The 21288-nt window shown below is 34.7% G+C and overlaps 2 protein-coding genes across 3 annotated transcripts; one reads left to right on the top strand and one right to left on the bottom strand.

The window, feature by feature from the left end:
• Nucleotides 1-10239: 10239 nt before the first annotated feature.
• LOC115991273 (protein FAR1-RELATED SEQUENCE 12-like) lies at nucleotides 10240-20533 on the top strand. Of its 2 annotated transcripts, none has more exons than XM_031114989.1 (3): nucleotides 10240-10340; nucleotides 11908-12431; nucleotides 20205-20533. In XM_031114989.1, the coding sequence occupies exons 1-3, from the start codon at nucleotides 10289-10291 to the stop codon at nucleotides 20427-20429; spliced, it is 801 nt and encodes a 266-aa protein (XP_030970849.1). In that variant the 5' UTR covers nucleotides 10240-10288; the 3' UTR covers nucleotides 20430-20533. The 2 variants fall into 2 exon arrangements, with proteins under 2 accessions (XP_030970849.1, XP_030970853.1); XM_031114993.1 differs by lacking the exon at nucleotides 10240-10340 and adding an exon at nucleotides 10815-11036.
• Nucleotides 12438-20197, bottom strand: LOC115991287 (uncharacterized mitochondrial protein AtMg00820-like). The gene has a single exon (XM_031115001.1). It carries the CDS (start codon nucleotides 16904-16906, stop codon nucleotides 16175-16177), a length of 732 nt encoding a protein of 243 aa, XP_030970861.1. The 5' UTR covers nucleotides 16907-20197; the 3' UTR covers nucleotides 12438-16174.
• Nucleotides 20534-21288: the final 755 nt, after the last annotated feature.

Here is a 21288-nt window from a genome sequence, read left to right as displayed (position 1 = left end):
GCTCTACCGGATCCGTTTTACCATCGTAACAGGTGAAAGGTAGGTGAGTGAAATGTCTTGGCATCTTGGTATGATCTATTTCCTTGGAAAAATGTGACCGAGCTATCCTTCTTAGTGCTTAGCTCATGGCGTCCATGGTAGCATTTTGGGGCCCCTCCCTTTCTCTTCTTGGAGATTCCGAATATCTATCTCTGGACTTGCTTGACCTTTCCCTTGACTGCTGAGAGTGGTTATGATGATATGATCCCTTTGTAAGACTGCCCACCGAGTTATGGTCATGTGATAATCCCTTAGGAGTCCTCCTTCGGCGCTTGTGCCTTGTCTTTAACTCCAACTCCCTAATCTGCCTTCGCGGACTTTTCGGCTCACGGTCCCGATCACCATGGTACGAACCTTCTGGCATGTATGATACTGTACTTTCTCCCTAGGATGAAGTTGCATGCGAGTCATCTTGAGTCTCATGCCCATCGTGGCCACAGCGCTCCTTCCTTCGCTCTTGTTCCACCAACCTAAGAACCCGGGACGAGCCCTTGGATCGGTTTCTGCCAGACCCCATTAGAACTTTATTTGCATGTCGCTCCACCATCCAGTAGTATCCTTTGCCACCTCTAGACCTTCAGTGTAGTAGGAGATTCCCACAAACGGCGCCAATTGTAGCGGGTCATTCTCAACAACCTTGGGCTTTTGGGCTTAGGCCCTCAATTTACTTGTACTTTGGGTTGGGCTTATCCCGCAATGGGAGGTCTAAGAAATGGCTCTTAAGGTTACTGAGGGAATTTAGTGTTATTTTGGCCCTAAACTCTCTTGATCAAGGCTCAGCCGAGATGATGGTTGTATAGCTGAGCCCCCACCATCTGAACAAGATTTCTTAGTCTCCAAGATTTATTTTTCCATACTACTCTCGTGTTTCCTTCTCCAAAATTTTCAACCCCTAATTCCTACCTCTCTTCCTTTCTTTATACCCTCCACTCAATGGGGTTGTCATGATGAGAGGATATTCCCCATGTCAGTGGGCCCCTCCGTATCGTATCTTTAAACAAAAGGGGCCCTCCTTCTATTGCTGACGTGACCTCCTAGTAACTTATGCTTGACGCTGGTTATTGCTTAGCAAAGGACTTCCCCAAGGCATTATCCCCCATTCACGGCATGTCTTGAGGGTACTTGGTCCGTTTACTAAGCCAGGCCCATTGTAGCTCGGCTAAGTGGGTTGAGATGGGCCGAGATGATTCGGTGAGTGGGCTTTGTAATTTGGAGCCGGCCTGCTATTCTTAGCCTGTACAACAATAATCTAAATTAGTATTCTGAATACAATTTATTATATAATACAACTACATTGTACAATAGTCCAAAAAAATTATTAATAGTTTAAAGATCGGTAAGACAATAGCCATTGAATGCATAAACAAAAATAATTAAATAACTAATCATACATTTTTGTCAAATTAATAATAATTTATTATATTTAGATGTAATATCACTTATATAAAAATATATGATAAAGGTAGATAAAAAAAAATGATGTCCAATTGTATAAAAACTAGTTACAACTTGCCACATATTATTGTGAAAATATTGTAAAAGTAACTATGAGAGACCGGGAAACTTGGTTGCTCTCAGAAAAGGGGTTAGGTATCTGCACCTTCCCTTTTCAAGATCATATGTAGTCGCCACTTATTTTATAGGTAAAATAAGATAACTTTACAAACTATAATATATCTTGAATAGTATGCATTCTTATTAATTGGAAATAATTACACCAAGGTAGAAAGAACTTTACATTGCTTTGATTCCTAGGTACAATCTAGTAAAAAAAAGGAAAAATACAAAGCCTTGTTTCCTAGTTACAATCTACCCAAAATAAAATAAAACACTAAATCTACCAACCTAAGATTCTAATGTTCAGGGGCTAGGTTACAGGATGGAAAGGTGTTAAGCACCCACGCTGTCCAGATAAAGTCTGGTCTTCTAGACTTTAAATGACCATTAAATACCCATATTCAGAATGTCAAATGATGTACAACAAATGCCATGTCAAATCCTAGACCTAGGGTTAAAATGCTATTTAAGAACCTTAGATTTGCAATTTTATTTTGTGTAAAAAAAAGTTTGATGAGAATGCTTGGTGGAAAATTTAAATTTGTGTTTCCATGAAAGAAAAAGAATGAATTTTTAAAAAAGTCAGATCTGGTTTGGATTTTTAAAGGTGAAAAAAAAAATCAGATTTTTTATGAAGTACAAATTTTATATGAAAAATGCAGATCTGGTTTTGTTTTGTTTTTTTTTTTTTTTTAAAAGGGTTAGAATTTTATTTTGAAGAATGCATAGCAGATTTTATAAAAAAAAAAATACTAATTAGATTCTTTTTTTGAAAACTATAGAACAGATTTTATAAAAAAATATAGATCAGATTTTTTTATTTAAAAAAAAAAGACTTTATAAACAAAATACAGATCAGATTTTTATTAAAAAAACAGACCAGACATAAAAAAAAGTTCAGATCAGATTTTATTTTTGAAAATCGTGGAGAAAATGTAGATCTAGTTTTAGTTTGAAAAACACGGAGAAAAATGCAAATCTGATTTTAGTTTTGAAAAAAAAATGGAGAAAAAAATTGCAGACCTGGTTTTAGTTTTGAAAAAAAATTTAGATCTGGTTTTTGAGTTTTAGTTTTGAAAAAAACATGGAGCTTTTATGATGGGTTCTCTTGCAGATCTAAAATCTTAAGAAGAAATTCAACCCTAAATTTAGGCATGTCCATCAACTAATCATGTGAATTTTCAAAAGTAAGAAGAAAGCATGCAATAACATATGACAAACATGGTTATATAAACACAAGAAGCAACATCACATTCATAGAAAATAAAGCATAGATGAGAGCATGTTCTTGAAATTAAATTAAAAACAAAATCATGTTATGAAAAGTAAAGTTAGAATCATACCTGCATGAATGTATTCCATAAGCAGAGAACTATCCTAAAGAATAAAGAGAATGAATTTTTAAGGATCTAAGTAAGGCCACTTAACAGAAAAGAAATTCCTAAAGCAAAGCTTCCAAAATTTCTTTAACGTAAGGGGAGAGAGAAGTCAGAAAAAAGGGGTCCTGATTTCTGATTTTAATTCCCTATTTATAGAGGCTTGGTGCTTAAAAAATAAGTTAGGTTTGATAAGATACAAATTAGGTCAAATTTTTATCCCTAAAAAGTCAAAATGGATGTGTTTTGGCTTGATCTGATGATTTCTAGGCCGAGCCTTGAAGTTGTGCCAATCAGTGCTAGGGAAGTGCTGATTGACACTCCAAGAGTGCTAATTGGCACTCTCAAGTGCCGAGCCCACTCATCTCTTTTGGTTTGATCTGGACTCTTTTTTAGTGGTTTTCTGAGTCGAGAATTGTACCTGGACGTATTTTCAACTCGTGTTCCAAGATAAATCCCTTTTATTTTGATAATCAATTCCTTAAAATAATAATTATCTGATAGATAAATATTCTAAAAAAGAGTTAATTATCAACAATTCCCTTGTTATCTGATTATCCATTTTATTCCTGTGCAACCAAGCTTATTTTTGATAAAAACCAACAACCAATCACATAAATTATTCAATTATTTTCAATTGTTTAACCAATTAGAATTAACTTCATTTAATCACACGTGATTAGCTTCACCCTTATACAATGCATGTAGACCGTGAAAACTTGATCTTGTGATATCTTTCAATCCAATGGTCTGATTTGGGAATTGGGCATATCGTCGCGACCATTAAAATCTTAAGATCATTCTTATGATATGTGATGAATGATTTAATGCATGAAATGCAACTATGATTTTTGGGTACTTGAAATGGTCATTTTAGTCATCTTCCAAAATTAAATTATGGGTGCAAAATCGAGTGTCTACATGTAACACCCCATAATTTTGATACCAATTTAATTATCATACATAAATTATAAAGGAGGCCTATAATTAAATGGATTAAATTGATTTGGGCCTAAGATATTAAAAATAAGATACATACTATAGAATATGAAGCCCAAGTGAGGTGACATAAGTAAATATATAGGCTTTGATAAGCTTAAAAAAAAAAAAAAAAAAAACAATTGTTTAGACTCTAGTAAGGTTGAAGCTGTGGTTGATTGGGCAAGACCGACGAATGTGAATAAGGTTAGAAGCTTTTTGGGCCTTCCTAGCTATTATAGGAGGTTTGTGGAGGGGCTTTCCCGTATTGCAGCCCCATTGACTTAACTAACTCGTAAGAATGCTAAGTTTGTGTGGACAGAAGAATGTGAAAAGAGTTTTCAAGTAATCAAGCAAAGGTTGGTCACTGCACTAGTACTAACCATTCCTAGCAACTTGGGAGGCTTTGTCATTTATAGTTATACTTCAAGAAAAGGGCCTGGTTGTGTGTTGATGCAGCATGGTAAAATCATAGCTTATGCTTCCCGCAAATTAGAGAGTTATGAACAATATTATCCCACTCATGACTTGGAGTTAGCTGTAGTGGTGTTTGCATTGAAGATTTGGAGACATTATTTGTATGGTGAAAGTTGTGAGATTTATATAGACCATAAGAGCTTGAAGTACTTCTTTACTCAGAAAGAATACAACGAAGGTGGCTTGAGTTGATTAAAGATTATGATTGCTCAATCAATTACCATCCAGGCAAGGCTAATGTGGTAGCTGATGCACTTAGTTGGAAGTCTTCTAGTTTCTCAGCTGCCTTGTTAACTACTCAAAAGGAGACTATTAAAGACATGGAGAGGATGGGAATTGAAATTGTCATTGGTGATTCCCAAGTCTTTATGGCCAGTTTGACAATACAACCCACTTGATAGAGAAGATTAAGAGTTAACAGGTTAATGATGCAGAAATTGTAAAGATCATAGGAGAAGTACAAGAAGGGAAGAGACCAGAATTTAACGTGTCTAATGATGGTGTTTTGAGGTTTGTAAATAGACTTTGTGTGCCAAATGATTTTGCATTAAAGAAGGAAATTATGGAAGAAGCCTATTGTACCCCATACTCAGTGCACCTTGGTAGCACTAAAATGTATCGTGACATTCAATCAAGAAACTTATTGGTGGAATAACATGAAGAGAGAGATAGCTCAATTTGTGGAGCAATGCCTCACTTGTTAACAAATTAAGGCACTACACCGAAAACCTTCAGGATTGCTGCAACCACTTCCCATCCCCGAATGGAAGTGGGAGCATATATGTATGGATTTTGTGACTTGTTTGCCAAGATCTCCTAAGGATAATGAGGCTATTTGGGTAATTGTGGATAGGATGACAAAAACAACACATTTTATTTCGTTTAAGATGACTTACTCACTTGATCAGCTAGCACAGATATATATTGATGAGATTGTGAGTCTTCACGGAGTTCCAGCATCAATTGTGTCTGATCGAGACCCAAGATTCACCTCATAGTTTTGGGAAAGCCTACAAAAAGCTTTAGGTACTAATCTTAGCTTTAGTATAGCCTTCCACCCACAAGCAGATAGACTATTAGAAAGGACTATTCGTACTTTAGAGGATATGTTAAGGGCTTGTGTATTGGATTTCAAGGGAAGTTGGGAAAAATACTTGTCTTTAGTGGAATTTTTCTATAATAATAGCTACCACTCTAGTATTGAGATGGCTCCCTATGAGGCTCTGTATGGTAGAAAATGCAGGATCCCATTGTGTTGGGAAGAGGTTGGTGAGAGAAAATTGATGGGACCAAAAATTATTCAGATGACATCTAAGAAGATTAATTTGATTCGTAAAAGATTGCAAACAGCACAAAGTCGACAGAAGAGTTATTATGACAATTCGAGAAGGGGAGTAGAATTTGAAGTTGGAGATATGGTATTTTTGAAAGTTGCCTTAATGAAGGGTTTGATGAGATTTGGGAAGAAGGGGAAGTTGAGTCCCAGATTTGTTGGTCCATTTGAGGTCCTAAAATGCATTGGTAAAGTTGCCTACGAGTTGGCCTTATCGCCTACACTTGCAGGAGTGCATAATCTGTTTCATGTGTCCATGTTGAGGAAGAACATCCCGGATCCTTCACATGTTTTGAACTATAAGCCACTTAAGATCAAAGACAACTTGACTTATAAGGAAGTTCCAATCCAAATTCTTGACCGCAAGGATCAAGTACTATGCACCAAGACCATATCATTGGTTAAGGTCCTTTGGAAGAATCACATAGTGGAGGAGGCATCTTGGGAGCGAGAAGATGAGATGAAATCAAATTATCTAGAGTTGTTTGTTAACGAAGGTATGTACAATTTCGAGGATGATATTTTTTTAAGGGGGGAAGGATGTAACACCCCATAATTTTGATACGAATTTAATTATTATATGTAAATTATAAAGGATGCCTACAATTAAATGGATTAAATTGATTTGGGCCTAAGATATTAAAAATAAGATAAATACTATGGAATATGAAGCTTAAGTAAGGTGGCATAAGTAAATATAAGGGCCTTTATAAGCTTTAAAAAAAAAAAAAGAAAAAAAAAGAAAGAAAAACCCTAGCCTTCTTCCTCTTCAGTTACACGTGTATTTACTGATGGGGCTTCCTTTTGCTTCAGCCGACTATTGAACTTTGCTTTTCTTCACTGTGGCTGTGAGTTGGAGTCTACAGGTATGGTTTGTTCCCACTCTTATGGGAAGCATCTCTTATTTGTGTACCTAATAGAATAATAGGTATGGCCATCTTGGATCTAAATCTATGATTATTTTAATGGGAAAAGGGGTACTCTATGGTTATTTTATAATTGTATATAGTCTTACTAATTTCTCCACCATCTGTCATGCACCTACACCCTTATCATTGTCCAAATATGTGCCCAGCAGTCTAGTGGCATCAAGAGAGCATACGAAGCAACTAGATTGATAAATTAAGGCTATCACGTGGCTTCCAATATTAGGTTGAATATATATAATATTAGAGTGAATAGATATGAATATAACATATGGCTGTTACATTCAGATTGATCAGATATTCATTATTCGACGATATTGAAGTTTCATGAATATCTATGATTACGTTAATGGAAAAATCTGATTAGATAGAAATATTTTCAAAAATCTGATCAAAGCTGAAAGTAAATTGGATAGTTAGGTGAATAAATGGAGAATTTTGGATATATCAATATTGTATAGGATAAAACCGTTTAAGTGTGAAAATAGATTTTTAAGTGGAAAATTGTGTATTGATGAACCTATTTTTGGTGTTGCTAGGTTCTAATTCCACTGAATTGTTGTGATTCAAGAGAGGTTGATTTCTTTTATTTTTGCAATTGAGAGGTAAGTGGTGTTTACTAATTTTGGGGGTTTTCCCAAAACAGTGTTGATTATTAAACTATTCTATATCAAAGAAATATGTTGATATTCTATAAATATATTGATATCCTATAAATGTTTGATGTTCACATTCACTATTCATTTTATGAAAAACTTGTGGGACAACCTAAACTTATTTAAACTTGTATGTGTTAATATACCTTTATATTGTTGAGAATTATGAATAGATTATTTTTGTGGGCATATTGAATATGTTTTGAAGACCTATGGCAAGTTGTGATTAGAAGCTCAGTATGATATTTAGTTCTTAGCAAGGGACAATCATACTGCAACTAGTCCTTAGCAAGGGACGATTCCAGAAAAGGGGACAGTGCATATTTGATAGCACCTTAGCAATGGAGTATACTATTGAGGATCCAAAAAGGAAGTTCCTTAGAAAGGGAGTGCATCTTTAGGTTCCAAAGGAACCATCCTTAAGAAAAGGGATGAAAAAGAGGTTCTAGTCCTAAAATGGGACAGCACAACCCTATCAACGAGGCGTAAATGTTGACCACGAGAAAAGTCTAGGAAATAGTTTATATGATGCTATTGATACATATATTATGATGGCTCACAATATAAAGTTTTATTTTTTATTTTTTATTTTTTATATATGAAATATTTGATGACAAAATACTGATGAATTAGAAGTTATGAATTTGTTGTAAGTATTATTTATTTGAAAGGTTCGTTCCCACACCCCAATGTTAGTGATTTTCACTTATTAAGTTATCTCTCCCCCCCCCCCCCCCTTTATTTCCCTTTATAGATACATTAGATGAATTATTGGAGTAGAGACTCTTGGAAGACAACAGTTACGAATTATTTTGTGGAATTGAGGATTTTATTATGATTTTATTATGGCATTAAACATTGTACTGGAGAATTATTTTGAGGATGTTTTGTCTTTGGTGGATTAGAGCTCTGACATTTGCGATGAGATTTTAGGTTGCTGGTTTCTTTTATTTAATATTTTTATGGATTATTCATATTAAATAGACTTTTATTGCTTATGATTTAGGGGCGTTACATTATAGTAACATTAAGATGATCATATTCAAGCTTATTTCATTCGGGTTTAAATAAAATTTAGGACCAGAGTTTTTAAAATTTTATTTTAAAGGGTCAAAATAAAAAGTTTTATATATAATTTTTATTTTGGGGCTAGGTCAGGGGGTTCAAAAAATTATATCACACATTCTCCTTGTAGCAAAACCCAAACCTTCACTACCATTCCATCACCAGTTAAACCCATAATCCTAGGTCTAGGAGCTAGGGTTTTGGATTTGACTAGTAGTTGAGGCATGAATGAACTTCACAAATGGTTTAGATAGTGATGGCAGAAGCAACTTGGGATTTTATTTTTAGTAAGAAATTGATTTTAGAGTGATTCAGGTTGGGTGCATTTGGGACTCATCAACATCACAATTTTGATAGTAGTTGCTTAGGTTTGGCAAAAATTTGAAAGTTATTACAATTTATTTGAAAACGCCCATTCAAATCCATTAACAAATACCTTAGGACTATATCAAAGAGTTAATAGAAAATCATTAACACAATGGCATTACTTATTTTGCTTAGGAGAACCAAGGTTCAGATCCTCCATTTTCATTATTGTGACTATTGAACCATTTTTTTTTTTTTTTGCTATGTACAATTAAAAGCCACTTATTACTTTGGTAATAGAGTATTCTTGACTTAAATTATTAATTTTATTTTTGATAGGTATATAGTGGAGATGAGAGGATTTTGAATCATAGAAAAAGGCACTACAAAAGTATTAGGGTTTATGCCCTAAAATCCAATTTATTGGCATTTTATAAATAATTAATTTGTTTTATTATATGAGACTATTTGTATATGAACTAATTGAACATTATTATATAGTCCTTGAGATGCACTGTATGTGATTTAGTTATCGAAGATATAAATCACAAGTTCCTTGTAAACTAAAAAATGTATTTCGTAGTTGGTGATGAAATTGGGCATTGCCTCTGTGAAGACTATAACATAATGGTTAGTCTTGATCATGGAAGTGGAGACTTTTAGTTGATGTGTTGCTGTCTTAAGTGTGTAAGGCACACATTGAACTGGACTACTATGAGATTAATTATTTAATTAACAACTGTTTCCTGAATAATAAATCTCATGACTTCTATTTTCATAAACTCTCAATCCTAAGAGGATTGTGAACCTGATCATGAAATGTAGGTTGTTTTGATATATCAATAGTGAGATCTAATCTAATGGTCAAAACCTCAGTATGTTGGGAAACCACACGTAGTGTTGAGGGAACATATATTCTCAAGATGAAATCCATAATCTCTTCCTATAAAGATATGAAATATCCCATTGAGATAAGTTTAATGGAAATTGGTTATTCAAAGTGCTAGGCCCAGCCAAGTAAAGAGCTACTAAAGTTTATTTAATAAAATTAGATTTTATAAAATATATGAATAACTAAAAGATTAAACAGAGGACTTAAGAAATAAAATAGTGATTTACAATGTAAAGTTTATTATGACTTTGTTCATTATGGATGTTTCATGGAGAGGTCAAATGATATTATATTAGAATCTTGATATATAATTTATTAATAAGGATCAGAGTGCAATTATATTTCTATAGTGGTACTTGTCATATAATTAATGGTAATTTTGGGCTTGTCAAGAGTTGATGGAAGCTCGAAACTCATTGGAGCTAAAGCCTTATTTGTCTCTTAGGTCCTATCCCAAACTACATACGAAAACCCAATTGGGTTGGCCAAAAGACTAACCCAATTAGATAATCAATTGTTTATTTAATAAGAGTTATTAAATAAAGTAACTGCCTAGGTAGTTAAAAAAACGTACATATGATTAAAAGAAGAGAAAACAATTTTCTCTTTGATCTCTCTTGAACAAGAACGTACGTTAGAACTGCTTGAGAGGCTACACATCTTGGGCACCATGTGGAATTAGGATGAAGATCAAAGGTCTTCTCAATTCTTGTTTTCGAATTTCACTATATCAAGGTACGTTTTCTATTTTTTGTTCTAAAATTCAAGATTATATGTTATCTTTCATGAATAAAATAGATCATTGTGTTGCTTCCGCTGCATGTTTTGTATGAGATGCAAAACTATGTTTTCCAACAAAAAGATGCCATTACTAATGAGCTAAAAGTAAATTATCTTACAAATGCAACATACATACATTGAGGCACTTGGTTCATGTAGAAGTCATGGACCTAATTTTTATATAATTCAATTGTGACAACTGAGAATGGAGATGAGAAGGTATATTTGAACATTAATTCTTATCCAAAAGGATATCAAGTAATACTATTAATTTATAAAGCTCTTAACTATTTTAGAGTTAGGTATTTGATATGCTATTATATGATGTTGCTCTTTTTTTATTTTTTATTTATTTATTTATTTATTTTTTTGTTGGAGGTAAGGATGTTGCTCTTATTCATAGGGTTAATTTTAGATGGTTTCAATATGTCACAGTTTAGAAATAGTTCAATTTTTTTTTGAAACCCAAATAATTTCAAAACAATATTAGTTTAAATAATATTATTTTGTAAATATTGCCCGGTGCCCAGCTCTACCGTAACCTGTTTCTCAAAATGATCAAAGTAAGAAACCCATCTCTCTCTCTCTCAATCAATAGCTTTTGGAGGTGAAAGTTTTTCTGGTTCACCACTTCAGCTACAAAATCAATGAGTAAGTATAATTATATAAAGTTTCTTTTTTTGGAAACTCTCTTTTTAATCAGAACCAATGTTTCATACTTTGATTATTTTGAGTTTCTTTGTGTTTTAACTGACGAAAATTGCTTCTTGTGGTGTACACATAAAAAGTTAGCTCTTTGCATCCCAACTTTTCTCTTAGCAAATGGGTTTTTGCTATCTCAACAGAAATAACTTGCACACATGGTTTCTGTAGCTTACAGCATCTTCATTTTTCTCAAATTAAAGTGGGTTGGTCATGTGAGGGCTCAGCTTTGAAAAGTTCTGATTTTTGGACTCATTAATTATTCTATGTTTGTTTGTGTGTGTGTGTGTGTTTGTTTTCCAGCATTACATGTATACTAGGTTGACCAAAAAATTGGCTGAATTTGGACTCATGTAACATTTTTTTTTTCACGCCTTTCTGTTGTCTAGTTTACATGATCTTGTTTTTCAGTATGAAAAGTACTAGTTGTATATATAGAGCATTCCGGTTATTCTTTTAAAATCTAATTCAATTTGTTGTTGCAGTTTCTATTTTCCACTTTTCTGTGTTCTTTTAAAATCTGATTCAATTTTATTGAATTCCAAGTGCATAACCTCTACCTTTTTTTTTTTTGGGGGGGGTGGGGGGTGGTTGGATAACTTGTGGCTAAATCCAATTAGTTGAAAAATGATCCATGAAGTCAACCACAACTTAGTTGGAATTAAGTTAATTGAGAATTTTCCCCTGATAGTTTAGTTGGTTTCATCAAATTATACTTGATTCAAAAGTGGATATAAGATTTTCATATTTTTAATGGACACTGGTTTATGAATCGTATTTCTGAACTGGAGGGTAACAGCTCTGAAAATTTATGTTGCAGTGGATTCTGAATGTCATACAAATGTTTGTGATGGGAATTTAGATAATTCATCTGATGTGGAGCTTCGATTAAGTAATGAAGTTGCAACAGTTAGAAGTTCTCATCTTGCACAAACCGGTGAAATGTCTCAAAATTCTTCTAGAGCAGAGTCAACTGCAGTTGAACGAGACGAACCATATGTGGGTCAAGAATTCGAATCAGAAGCTGCTGCACACGCATTTTACAATGCATATGGAATGCGTATGGGTTTCATACCACGTGTAAGCAATCTATCTCGCTCAAGGCTTGACAAATCTATTATTGGTCGAACATGGGTATGTAACAAAGAGGGCTATCGAGTGCCTGATAAGCATGGTACGAAGATTGTGAGGTCACGGTCTCCCACTAGGGTTGGTTGCAAGGCAATGCTTTCAATAAAGAAACTGAGCACTGGAAAGTGGTTTGTTACAAAATTTGTCAAGGAGCACACTCATGTGTTGGTTCCTGGAAAGGGTCGAAAATCATCAATCTATAATCAATTCCCGGTCAGTTCTTCACCATTTATGTATTTCATATTGCTGCAAAATTACTTTTCTCGTCTAGCGATGGCACTAAACCATATTTGCCTATGATATGTTGGAAACTTTTCTGTGTATGATTAATGTATTATATACTTGTTCCATGGCATGCTTATCGACTAGCTTCAAATCCCAATTCTTTTGAAGAGAAAAGAAAAAGAAAAGTTATATTGTAGTTCCTGGCTTCCTGGCTTCCTGCCTTCCTAGAAATTCAATTTTGCATGAGTCCAACTAAAAAAGTTTTTTACTGTCTTTATAATATGACAATTTTGTATACATATATGGTATTTATTAGGACAAAAGGGAAGGATATATATATATATATATATATAGTTAGTGTGTGTGTGTGTGTGGTTCTAAATTTCAATAAATAGGTTATATCCCGTTATGTCCTAGTGTTATCTGATTGGTGATTACTATGTTTGTCACCCCCTATTTGTGGTATTGATGCCAAAACTATTAGATTGATGGACTAAATCTGCAGCTAGTAGTGGAGAATAAGCTTTAATGGTTGAAAACTGCAACTCCATGTTTTTGGATCTTTCCGGGTTTTTGATACTATCATTCGAATATGAGTATCTAATGGATGGAGATCTAATGCTAGCTCAAGATCTCTAGTTTCAGCTGAAAATCTCATGAAGGTAGATTTGGGTAGTTTTGGCTGAAATGATGAGTTGTGTTTAGGGATAAGGATCCTCTCCATTTATACGTGAAAAGGAGAGTGTCCATTTAATGGCTATGATTGAAAGTGGAGTAAATGTCGGGTGTGCTGACTTATTTAAAATTTAACTATGGTTAAACTAAACTAGAGTTATAAATTTTTAAATGAGTTAGCACAATCTAGACCCTACATTTACTCCACTTTCAAGCTTAGCCATTAAATGGAAACTCTCCATTCACTTTGAAATGGAGAGGATTCAAATCCTGTATTTAGACTAAAAACTGGATTGTGTGAGAAAGTGGCAAAGAAAAAAGTGAGAACCTATCAGCCAGAGATGTGAGGTTTTGAGTAAGATAGTTACTAAAGGGTGAGTATCCATTTGTAAGACATTTCCGTTTAGCATAAACTTATTTGGCTTTTCGATGATTGTTTTTCTTTTAAAATGGATCAATGTATACTTGTACTTGAAAAAGTGAGGTTTTAAAAAGTTGTACATAAACAAAATAAGCTAAAAGCTAAACAAAAAAGCTCATGGCAAATGGATGTTCAAAATACGTAATAAGTGAGGTTTTAAAAAGCTATACATAAACAAAAAGCTCATCTTTACTTATTTCCTAAAGGGTCTTCCCATTACCCATTTTTAGAGAGAAGATTAAGGTGGGCAAGTGGGTGTGGTCAAAATTTTCCATCCCTATTGCTTATGTTGTTGATCTCAGTAGTTGGACTGGATGTTAAAGTTCCATGAGAGAAAATAATGATATTAGGGAAATCTAATGAAAATTTTCAACTCGGTCGTCTGGGTGACGTTAACAATATGGACACAGACACAATTCATAATCCTTTAAGATACCATCACACTTCAAGCTGAAGTGAGAGTCATATTTGGGAAATACTGGTCCACCACTAGCAAGATTCATATAAGGAAGTATAAGTTACTATTTCTTGGAAAATCAATGAGGTCTACACATTAGCTTACTCCATAGCTGTTCATTAACCAAAGGATACTTAACCTTATAGTTATTTGGTAAAGCAGCTTGCATTTTTTAGAAGCTTTGAGAACTAACAGAAGGGTTGCTTCTCAAGTTGCTAGAGCTTCTTATATTGTGCAAAGCTATAGCCCAGCCAAACTAGCACTTAAGCTTTCATAACCCATATATTCATTCCCTTGAGTTTCCCATATCCTGCCTGGATTCTTGCATAATGGGATTCATTCTATATTCATTTTGTATTCTAACCATTAGTTGTTCTCTTGCTTTGGCAAAATTTTGTACACATTACACCCTTTTTCATTTCCTCTTGTATTTTTAACTGCCACCTAATATCAACACTACCCTTTTATCATTGGATCCTATTTGTGTGCAATTAGGAAGCCATATGGATTTGATTAGATTAGAACTTAAAATCCGGATTCTATTTGAAAGTCAGGGACCTATGCCCAGCCAAGTATATACCTGTTTCAGTTCCTTCTGCAAATTATGTTTTGGTTTGAATCTAAAGCTTTTGTCAATCAAAGGAAAATTGTATAGATCATTGCTGTCAAAAGTCAGAAAAATTGTTACGTATTTGGATGGTATCTTCATTGTGCATTTTGTTATAGGTGAAAGAGAAACAGATTCTAGAGAGAGAATTGAGAGAATCCAAGAAATGAAAAACTTGTATTATCACACACTAACAATAGATTACATGATTTAGATATTTATACACTGTTATATAGCTAACCTCTTCTAACTAACCAGCAGGATTTAAGCTAAAACTAACTTACTTTCTTATGAACTAATCACAGTTGCACACGTGGCCACTAATCACAACTAACTCAGCCACTAATGATATATACTAAGCTACAGGTAGTTTTACAGAACTTATACTAAACTACATGCCGTTTTCTGCTATCTATTCTGCTCCTTCTGCTCTGTACCTTCTGCCTTTACATCCCCCCTCAAACGAAGGGGAGGGACTCCCATGAGTTTGTGAACAAGAAAATGAAACCGAGGAGAAGGAAGTGACTTGATAAAGACATTAGCCAACTGATCAGATGTAGAAATATATTCAACCACAAGATCCTTGTTTAAAAGCTTCTCCCTAACAAAATGGTAATCAACTTCTATATGCTTAGAACGAGCATGAAAGATAGGATTAGAAGCTAAGGCAAGAGCAGAAACATTATCACACCACAAATTGGAGGATGATATGAGTAAACACCAAGATCTTTAAGCAACATCCTCAACCAATAAAGCTCAGCAGTAGTTATAGCCAAAGATCTGTATTCAGCCTCTGTAGACGACCTTGAAACTGTAGGCTGCTTCTTAGCAGACCATGTGATAGGAGAGCCACCCAAAAACACAACCAGACCAGTGATGGACCTCCTATCTATAGGATCACCAGCCCAATCTGCATCACAATATGCAGAAAGAGGCAAAGGATCAGCCTGAAAATGAATCCCCATATGCAAATACCCTTTCAAATATCTGAAATCCTCTTAGCTGCTACAAGATTATGTTGAGTAGGCTTGCTCATAAATTGACAAGCTTGTTGCATAGCGTAGGATAAATCTGGTCTAGTAAAGATCAGATACTGAATTGCCCCATCCAAACTTCTATAGGCAGTAGGATCAGTGAGGAGAGGACTATGAGCTGGAACAAAATGATGATTCGAGGCACAAGGATTAGAGCAAGGCTTACAGTCAAGCATGGTAAACTTGGTAAACAAATCCTGAGCATACTTAGACTGATGAACAAAAAGACCAGAATCTGTGTATTCAATCTGAAGCCCAAGAAAGTAATTCAAGCAACCAAGATCCTTAAGAGCAAAAGAAGAACCAAGCTGACTCACAATTTCAGTAACAAAGGAAGAATTATTGCCAGTGATGATTATATCATCAACATAAAGCAATAGATACACAATATGAGAGGAATGAATGAGAATGAAGAGGTTACCGTCAGCACAAGAGGCATGAAATCCAAGATGAAACAACTGAGTCGTAAAGCTATCAAACTAGGCCCTAGGAGCTTGCTTAAGGCCATAGATAGCTTTATGTAACAGTCACACATGGTCAGGTCTTGAACTGTCCTTGTAGCCAGGGGGTTGACACATATACTTCTTGTAAAACCCCATGAAGAAAAGCATTGGATATATCCAATTGCTTAAGAGACCAGCCAAATTGCACTGCCAAAGCAAGAAAAATTCTGACAGTAGCAGGCTTCACAACAGGACTAAATGTCTCTTCATAATCCAAACCATATTGCTGCAAGCAACCCTTGGCCACCAACCGTGCTTTATACCTAGCAATATTACCACTGCTATCCCTCTTGATTTTAAAAACCCATTTACATCCAACCACATTCTCACCATAAGGGAGAGGAACAAGAGACCAGGTATGCTGTTGTTGAAGGCTAGCAAATTCTAAGTCCATTGCTGCAACCCAATGAGAGAACTTGGAAGCCACAGCATAAGAAGGAGGTTCGGTAACAGCATAGTCAGCCTGAACAGCATATGCTTTGGACTTAAAAATACCATTCTTAGACCTGGTAAGCATATGATGAGTTTTGGTAGAAACACTAGGGGAAGATAGAGGTGGAGACACAGTGGGGAAAATAGCAAGAGTAGTGTCAGGAACAGGTAAGGAAGCAGTGTCAATAGAAGATGGAGAACAAGACACAGGAATAGAAGAATCAGAAGCAGATGGAATAGAGAAAGGAAGCAAAGTAGCCAACCAAGGATCAAAGGCAGTAAGAGATGAAGGAGAAGAAGACACAGAATCTGTACTTGACAAGGATGGAAACATAGATTCATGAAAAATACAATGAGGGGAAATATACACTTTCCCAGTAGAGACTTCCAAACAGATATAGCCTTTGGAACTTTGGAAATACACAACTTGGACTTTGGATCAAATTTATGAGAAGGATAAGGCTTCAAAAAAGGAGAACAATCACAACCAAAGACCTTTAAAGCATGAAGAGAAGGCTTCTTAAGGTAAAGCTTCTGCCAAGGAGACACAAAATTAAGAACAGAAGATGGAATCCTATTAAGAAGATAGACAGCAGTACTGAAAGCATAAGACCAATAAGACAAAGGAAGATTAGTCTTATGAACCATAGCCAAACCAGTCTCAACAATGTCTATGTTTTCTTTCAGCCACCCCATTCTATTGAGGGGTGTAAGGACACGAAAGTTGATGAGAAATACCATTATCTAGACAAAAGGTCTTAAATTGTGATTAACAAATTCACCACCACCATTAGACCTTAAAGCTTTGATTTTGGTATTGAATTGATTCTCAACAAGAGATTTAAAATGTACAAACACACTAAAGATATTAGATATATGTTTAAGCAAGAATAGCCATGTAAAACAAGTAAAATCATCAACAAATATCACATAAAACCTGTGTTCAAGTACAGACAATAGGAGTAGGGCCCCAAACATCAGAATGAACTAATTCCAAAGGAAAAGTAGTACTGGATACATGTTTTGGAAAGGAAGATTTGTGCATTTTAGCACTTATACAGGAAACACATTGTGAAAGAATATCACTAGAAGGAGAAATGTTAACAGAAGGTACATCAGATAAGGCAGAATGCAATATCTTGGAACAAGGGTGCCTAGGTCTTTGATGCCAAAGCAAAACTTGAGTAGAAACAGCAACAAAGCAACTTGAATTGATAGAGGATGTAGGTGAAGATGAAAAAGAAGCAATGGGTGGAATGGGATAGACACCATCTTTACTCAACCCTTTGTATTTGCCCGTAGGTAAATCCTGAATTGAGAACTCATGAGCATCAAAATAACAAAAGGCATTATTTTGTAGACAAAGTTTATGCATTGAAAGTAAGTTTGAAGCAATTTGTGGTACCTTAAGGATGTTATTAAGATTGAAATTGTGGAAAGGAGTGAGAAGCTTACCATTACCAATATGAGTAATTGGTAATTCTTGCCCATTGCCCACTGTAACAGTCTCACCAGCTGTAGGTTGTTCATGAAGAGAGAGCTGAGCCAAGTCTGGTGTAATATGATTAGAAGCACTAGTGTCAGTGAACCAATTCTGGTTTGAATGAGAACTAGAGTTTGCAGCCATTGAACTTGCAGCCATCGATGCAAGCTTAGCTGGAGGATGTCAAGATATGCAAAATTCATTCTATGGTAACAATCCGAGCAGTATGGCCACTCTTACCATAGATCTGACAAACAGGTCTTTGACCTTGTTGAAAACTAGACTTGGATTGAGACTGTGAAGGGGAAAACTGACCTTGACCATTGTAGGATAGGCCAAAGAACTGAGACTGACCAGTTGGAAATTGAGTAGATTGACCACCAGAGAATTGACCATTGTTGTTACCTCTTCCATTATCACGACCAAGATTGTTGCCATTCCTTCCTTTTCCTCTGTTGAAAGGATTGATTGAACTGATTAACTGCCATAGCAAATGAAGAAGAATCTCAAAGATTAGACCTTTTCTTGATCGATCTTTCTTCAGCATTTAGCAGAGTATTCAACTCTTCAAGAGTAACTACATCATTTCTAGTTCGTATGGCTGAAAAAAACGCGTCATATTCTAGAGGCAAAGCTTCAAGAGCTAAATGAATAAGCTCCTCCTCATCAACACAAACTGCCACAGCACCAAGTTTATCACGAATTTCTTTGATTCGTTGAAAGAAATTGTTCATGCTCTTTGAACCTTTCTTGAGACTCATCAATTCATTCCTTAAGCTGAGAATATGAGATCGAGAAACTGAAGCAACACGTTTCTCTAGGATCTTCCAGACTCCTCTACCAGATTTTTGACCTACTGTGAGAACCAAAATTGACGGAGAGAGAGTAGAATTGATGAAAGTGAACAGTGCTTGTTCATGATTCCTCCATTGGATATATTCAGGATTAACTTCAATGGTATAATTCCCTGAGCTATCCTTAAGAATAGGATCAGGAGCTTCAAGATTATCTTCAATGAAGTTGATCATTGAGTAAGCTTCCAAAATCACCTCGATTTGGTGTCTCCAAACCAAACAGTTGTTGTAATCAAACTTTACTGTCATCATGCTCGCCATGTTAGACAGAAGCAGCAATGAAGGATTAACTCCATGAGTAGAAATTGTAGTGTGTGTACTTGTGCTTGAACTTGTAGCAGAGGAAGTTGAATTTGCAGAGGATGCCATTGATGGCTTTGATACCATGAAAGAGAAACAGATTCTAGAGTAAGAATTGAGAGAATCCAAGAAATGAAAAACTTGTATTTATCACACACTATTACACTAACAATAGATTACATGATTTAGATATTTATACACTGTTATAGCTAACCTCTTCTAACTAACCAGTGGGATTTAAGCTAAAACTAACTTTCTAATGAACTAATCACAGGTGTACACGTGGCCGCTAATCACAACTAACTCAGCCACTAATGATATAGACTAAGCTACATGTAGTTTTTACAGAATTGATACTATACTACATGCTGTTTTCTGCTATCTATGCTCCTCCTCCTTCTGCTCTGTACCTTTGCCTTTACAATAGGAACAAAAGCACATTAGTTCAAATCCACGTCTCCACCTTGGCTTGGGACAAAGATGTTTCTATCATTAGTGAAGGTCAATGTTAATGGATTTGGATGGGCATGGTTTCTGTGTTGAGCTAGATGTGTTTAAGGGGGAAAATAAAACTGAAATCTTATATGTGTGTGTGTGTGTGTTTGAATCAATTGCAGACAATTCACAATCCTAATCTTTCAAATAAGATAATATTAAAGCCACCTAGGATGTTATAATTTCCGTTCATGTGTAGACAGGAGCTCTATGCAGTATCTGCCATTGCAGGTCTTGGGGTTGGTACGAAGAACTTGTATTAATCCATATTATTACTGTGTCATGGCAGTACCATCTGGTCCTTGTATCCTCTAGATATTGCTTAGGAACATATACCTTTTGAAAACTAATCAGATACTGATGCAAAATAGTGTGTGATGTTTTTTCCTCTATAAATACATCAATTCTAGTAACTGTTTCGGCATCAGCAATGCATTTGTGTTTGTTGACTTTAACTAATATTTTCCTTCTTTATTTTTTTGCCAATACACTACATGCAGAATGAGCACACGAGAATTCAAGTTCAAGAGCTAACTAAACAGCTTCTGGTTGAGAGAAAGCGGTCTGCATCATATAGAGAAATCATTGACATTCTATTTAAGCACATTGAGGACCACACGCATTACTTGTCTGAAAAGGTTCAGAACATAGCAGACTGTGTAAAAGAGATTGCATCTGAAGGAAAGAGCGTCAAAAGCTCAAATACTCTGGGCAATAAACTGTAAAATATAAATATTTTTTTCTTTGTTTTTTGAAGTAGTTTCAGTAGATTGTAACTTATCTACCTTAATTGTTTTTTTAGTTGAAATAAATACTATTTTCATTTCTAGTATTCTTTATCTTCTTCTTTTTTTATTTATTTATTTTTTATTTTTATTTTTTATTTTTTTATCTTGAGTTGAGAAGTAAATTATTGCATACAAGTGCTTGTGTGCTTAATGTACATATGGACAGCGAGAGGCATGGTATTTGTGTTACATTTAGTAATTTAGTAATAAGAGAATGGGTAAAATACTATTTTGGTCCTTAAATTTTACCAAAATTTTGTTTTTTATCCTTAAACTTTAAGTTCATTTTTCGTCTCTAAACTATTGAAAAGTTCATATTTTGTTCCTAAATTATTGAAATTTTTTTATTTGTCCTTAAATTTTACTAAAAGTTTATTTTTAATCCATAAATTATTGAAAAAAAATTCTTTTTTCATCCTTGTTTTTGTCTCTATACTATTCAAAAAACTCTTTACAAAGTTTAAGTTCAGAAATAAAAAAAAACTTTTTAAAGTTTAGGGACGAAAAATAAACTTTTAATAAAGTTTAAGGACTAAAATAGTATTTTGTCATAACGGAATAGATCATTTAGGAGCATGACCTGTATCAAATTAGTGCGATAGTGATCAGTGGAATGTTTCTATTTTTACTTACATTTCTTTTAGAGGGAGGGGAGCGTGATGACTATATTAGTCAAATAGTTATTTACATTTCTAGTGGTAGGATTTTCATCCTGATGTGATCTGGATCATGGTTATTACTTAGAATCTCAGTGACATGTTTTTGTGTATTTTACACAGGTGGAGGACATCATAAA

Source organism: Quercus lobata, chromosome 1, assembly GCF_001633185.2.
Source record: "Quercus lobata isolate SW786 chromosome 1, ValleyOak3.0 Primary Assembly, whole genome shotgun sequence".
Lineage (NCBI taxonomy): Eukaryota > Viridiplantae > Streptophyta > Magnoliopsida > Fagales > Fagaceae > Quercus > Quercus lobata.
The sequence above is the reverse complement of the archived record's forward strand: the minus strand, read 5'-3'. Positions and strand labels throughout refer to the sequence as shown.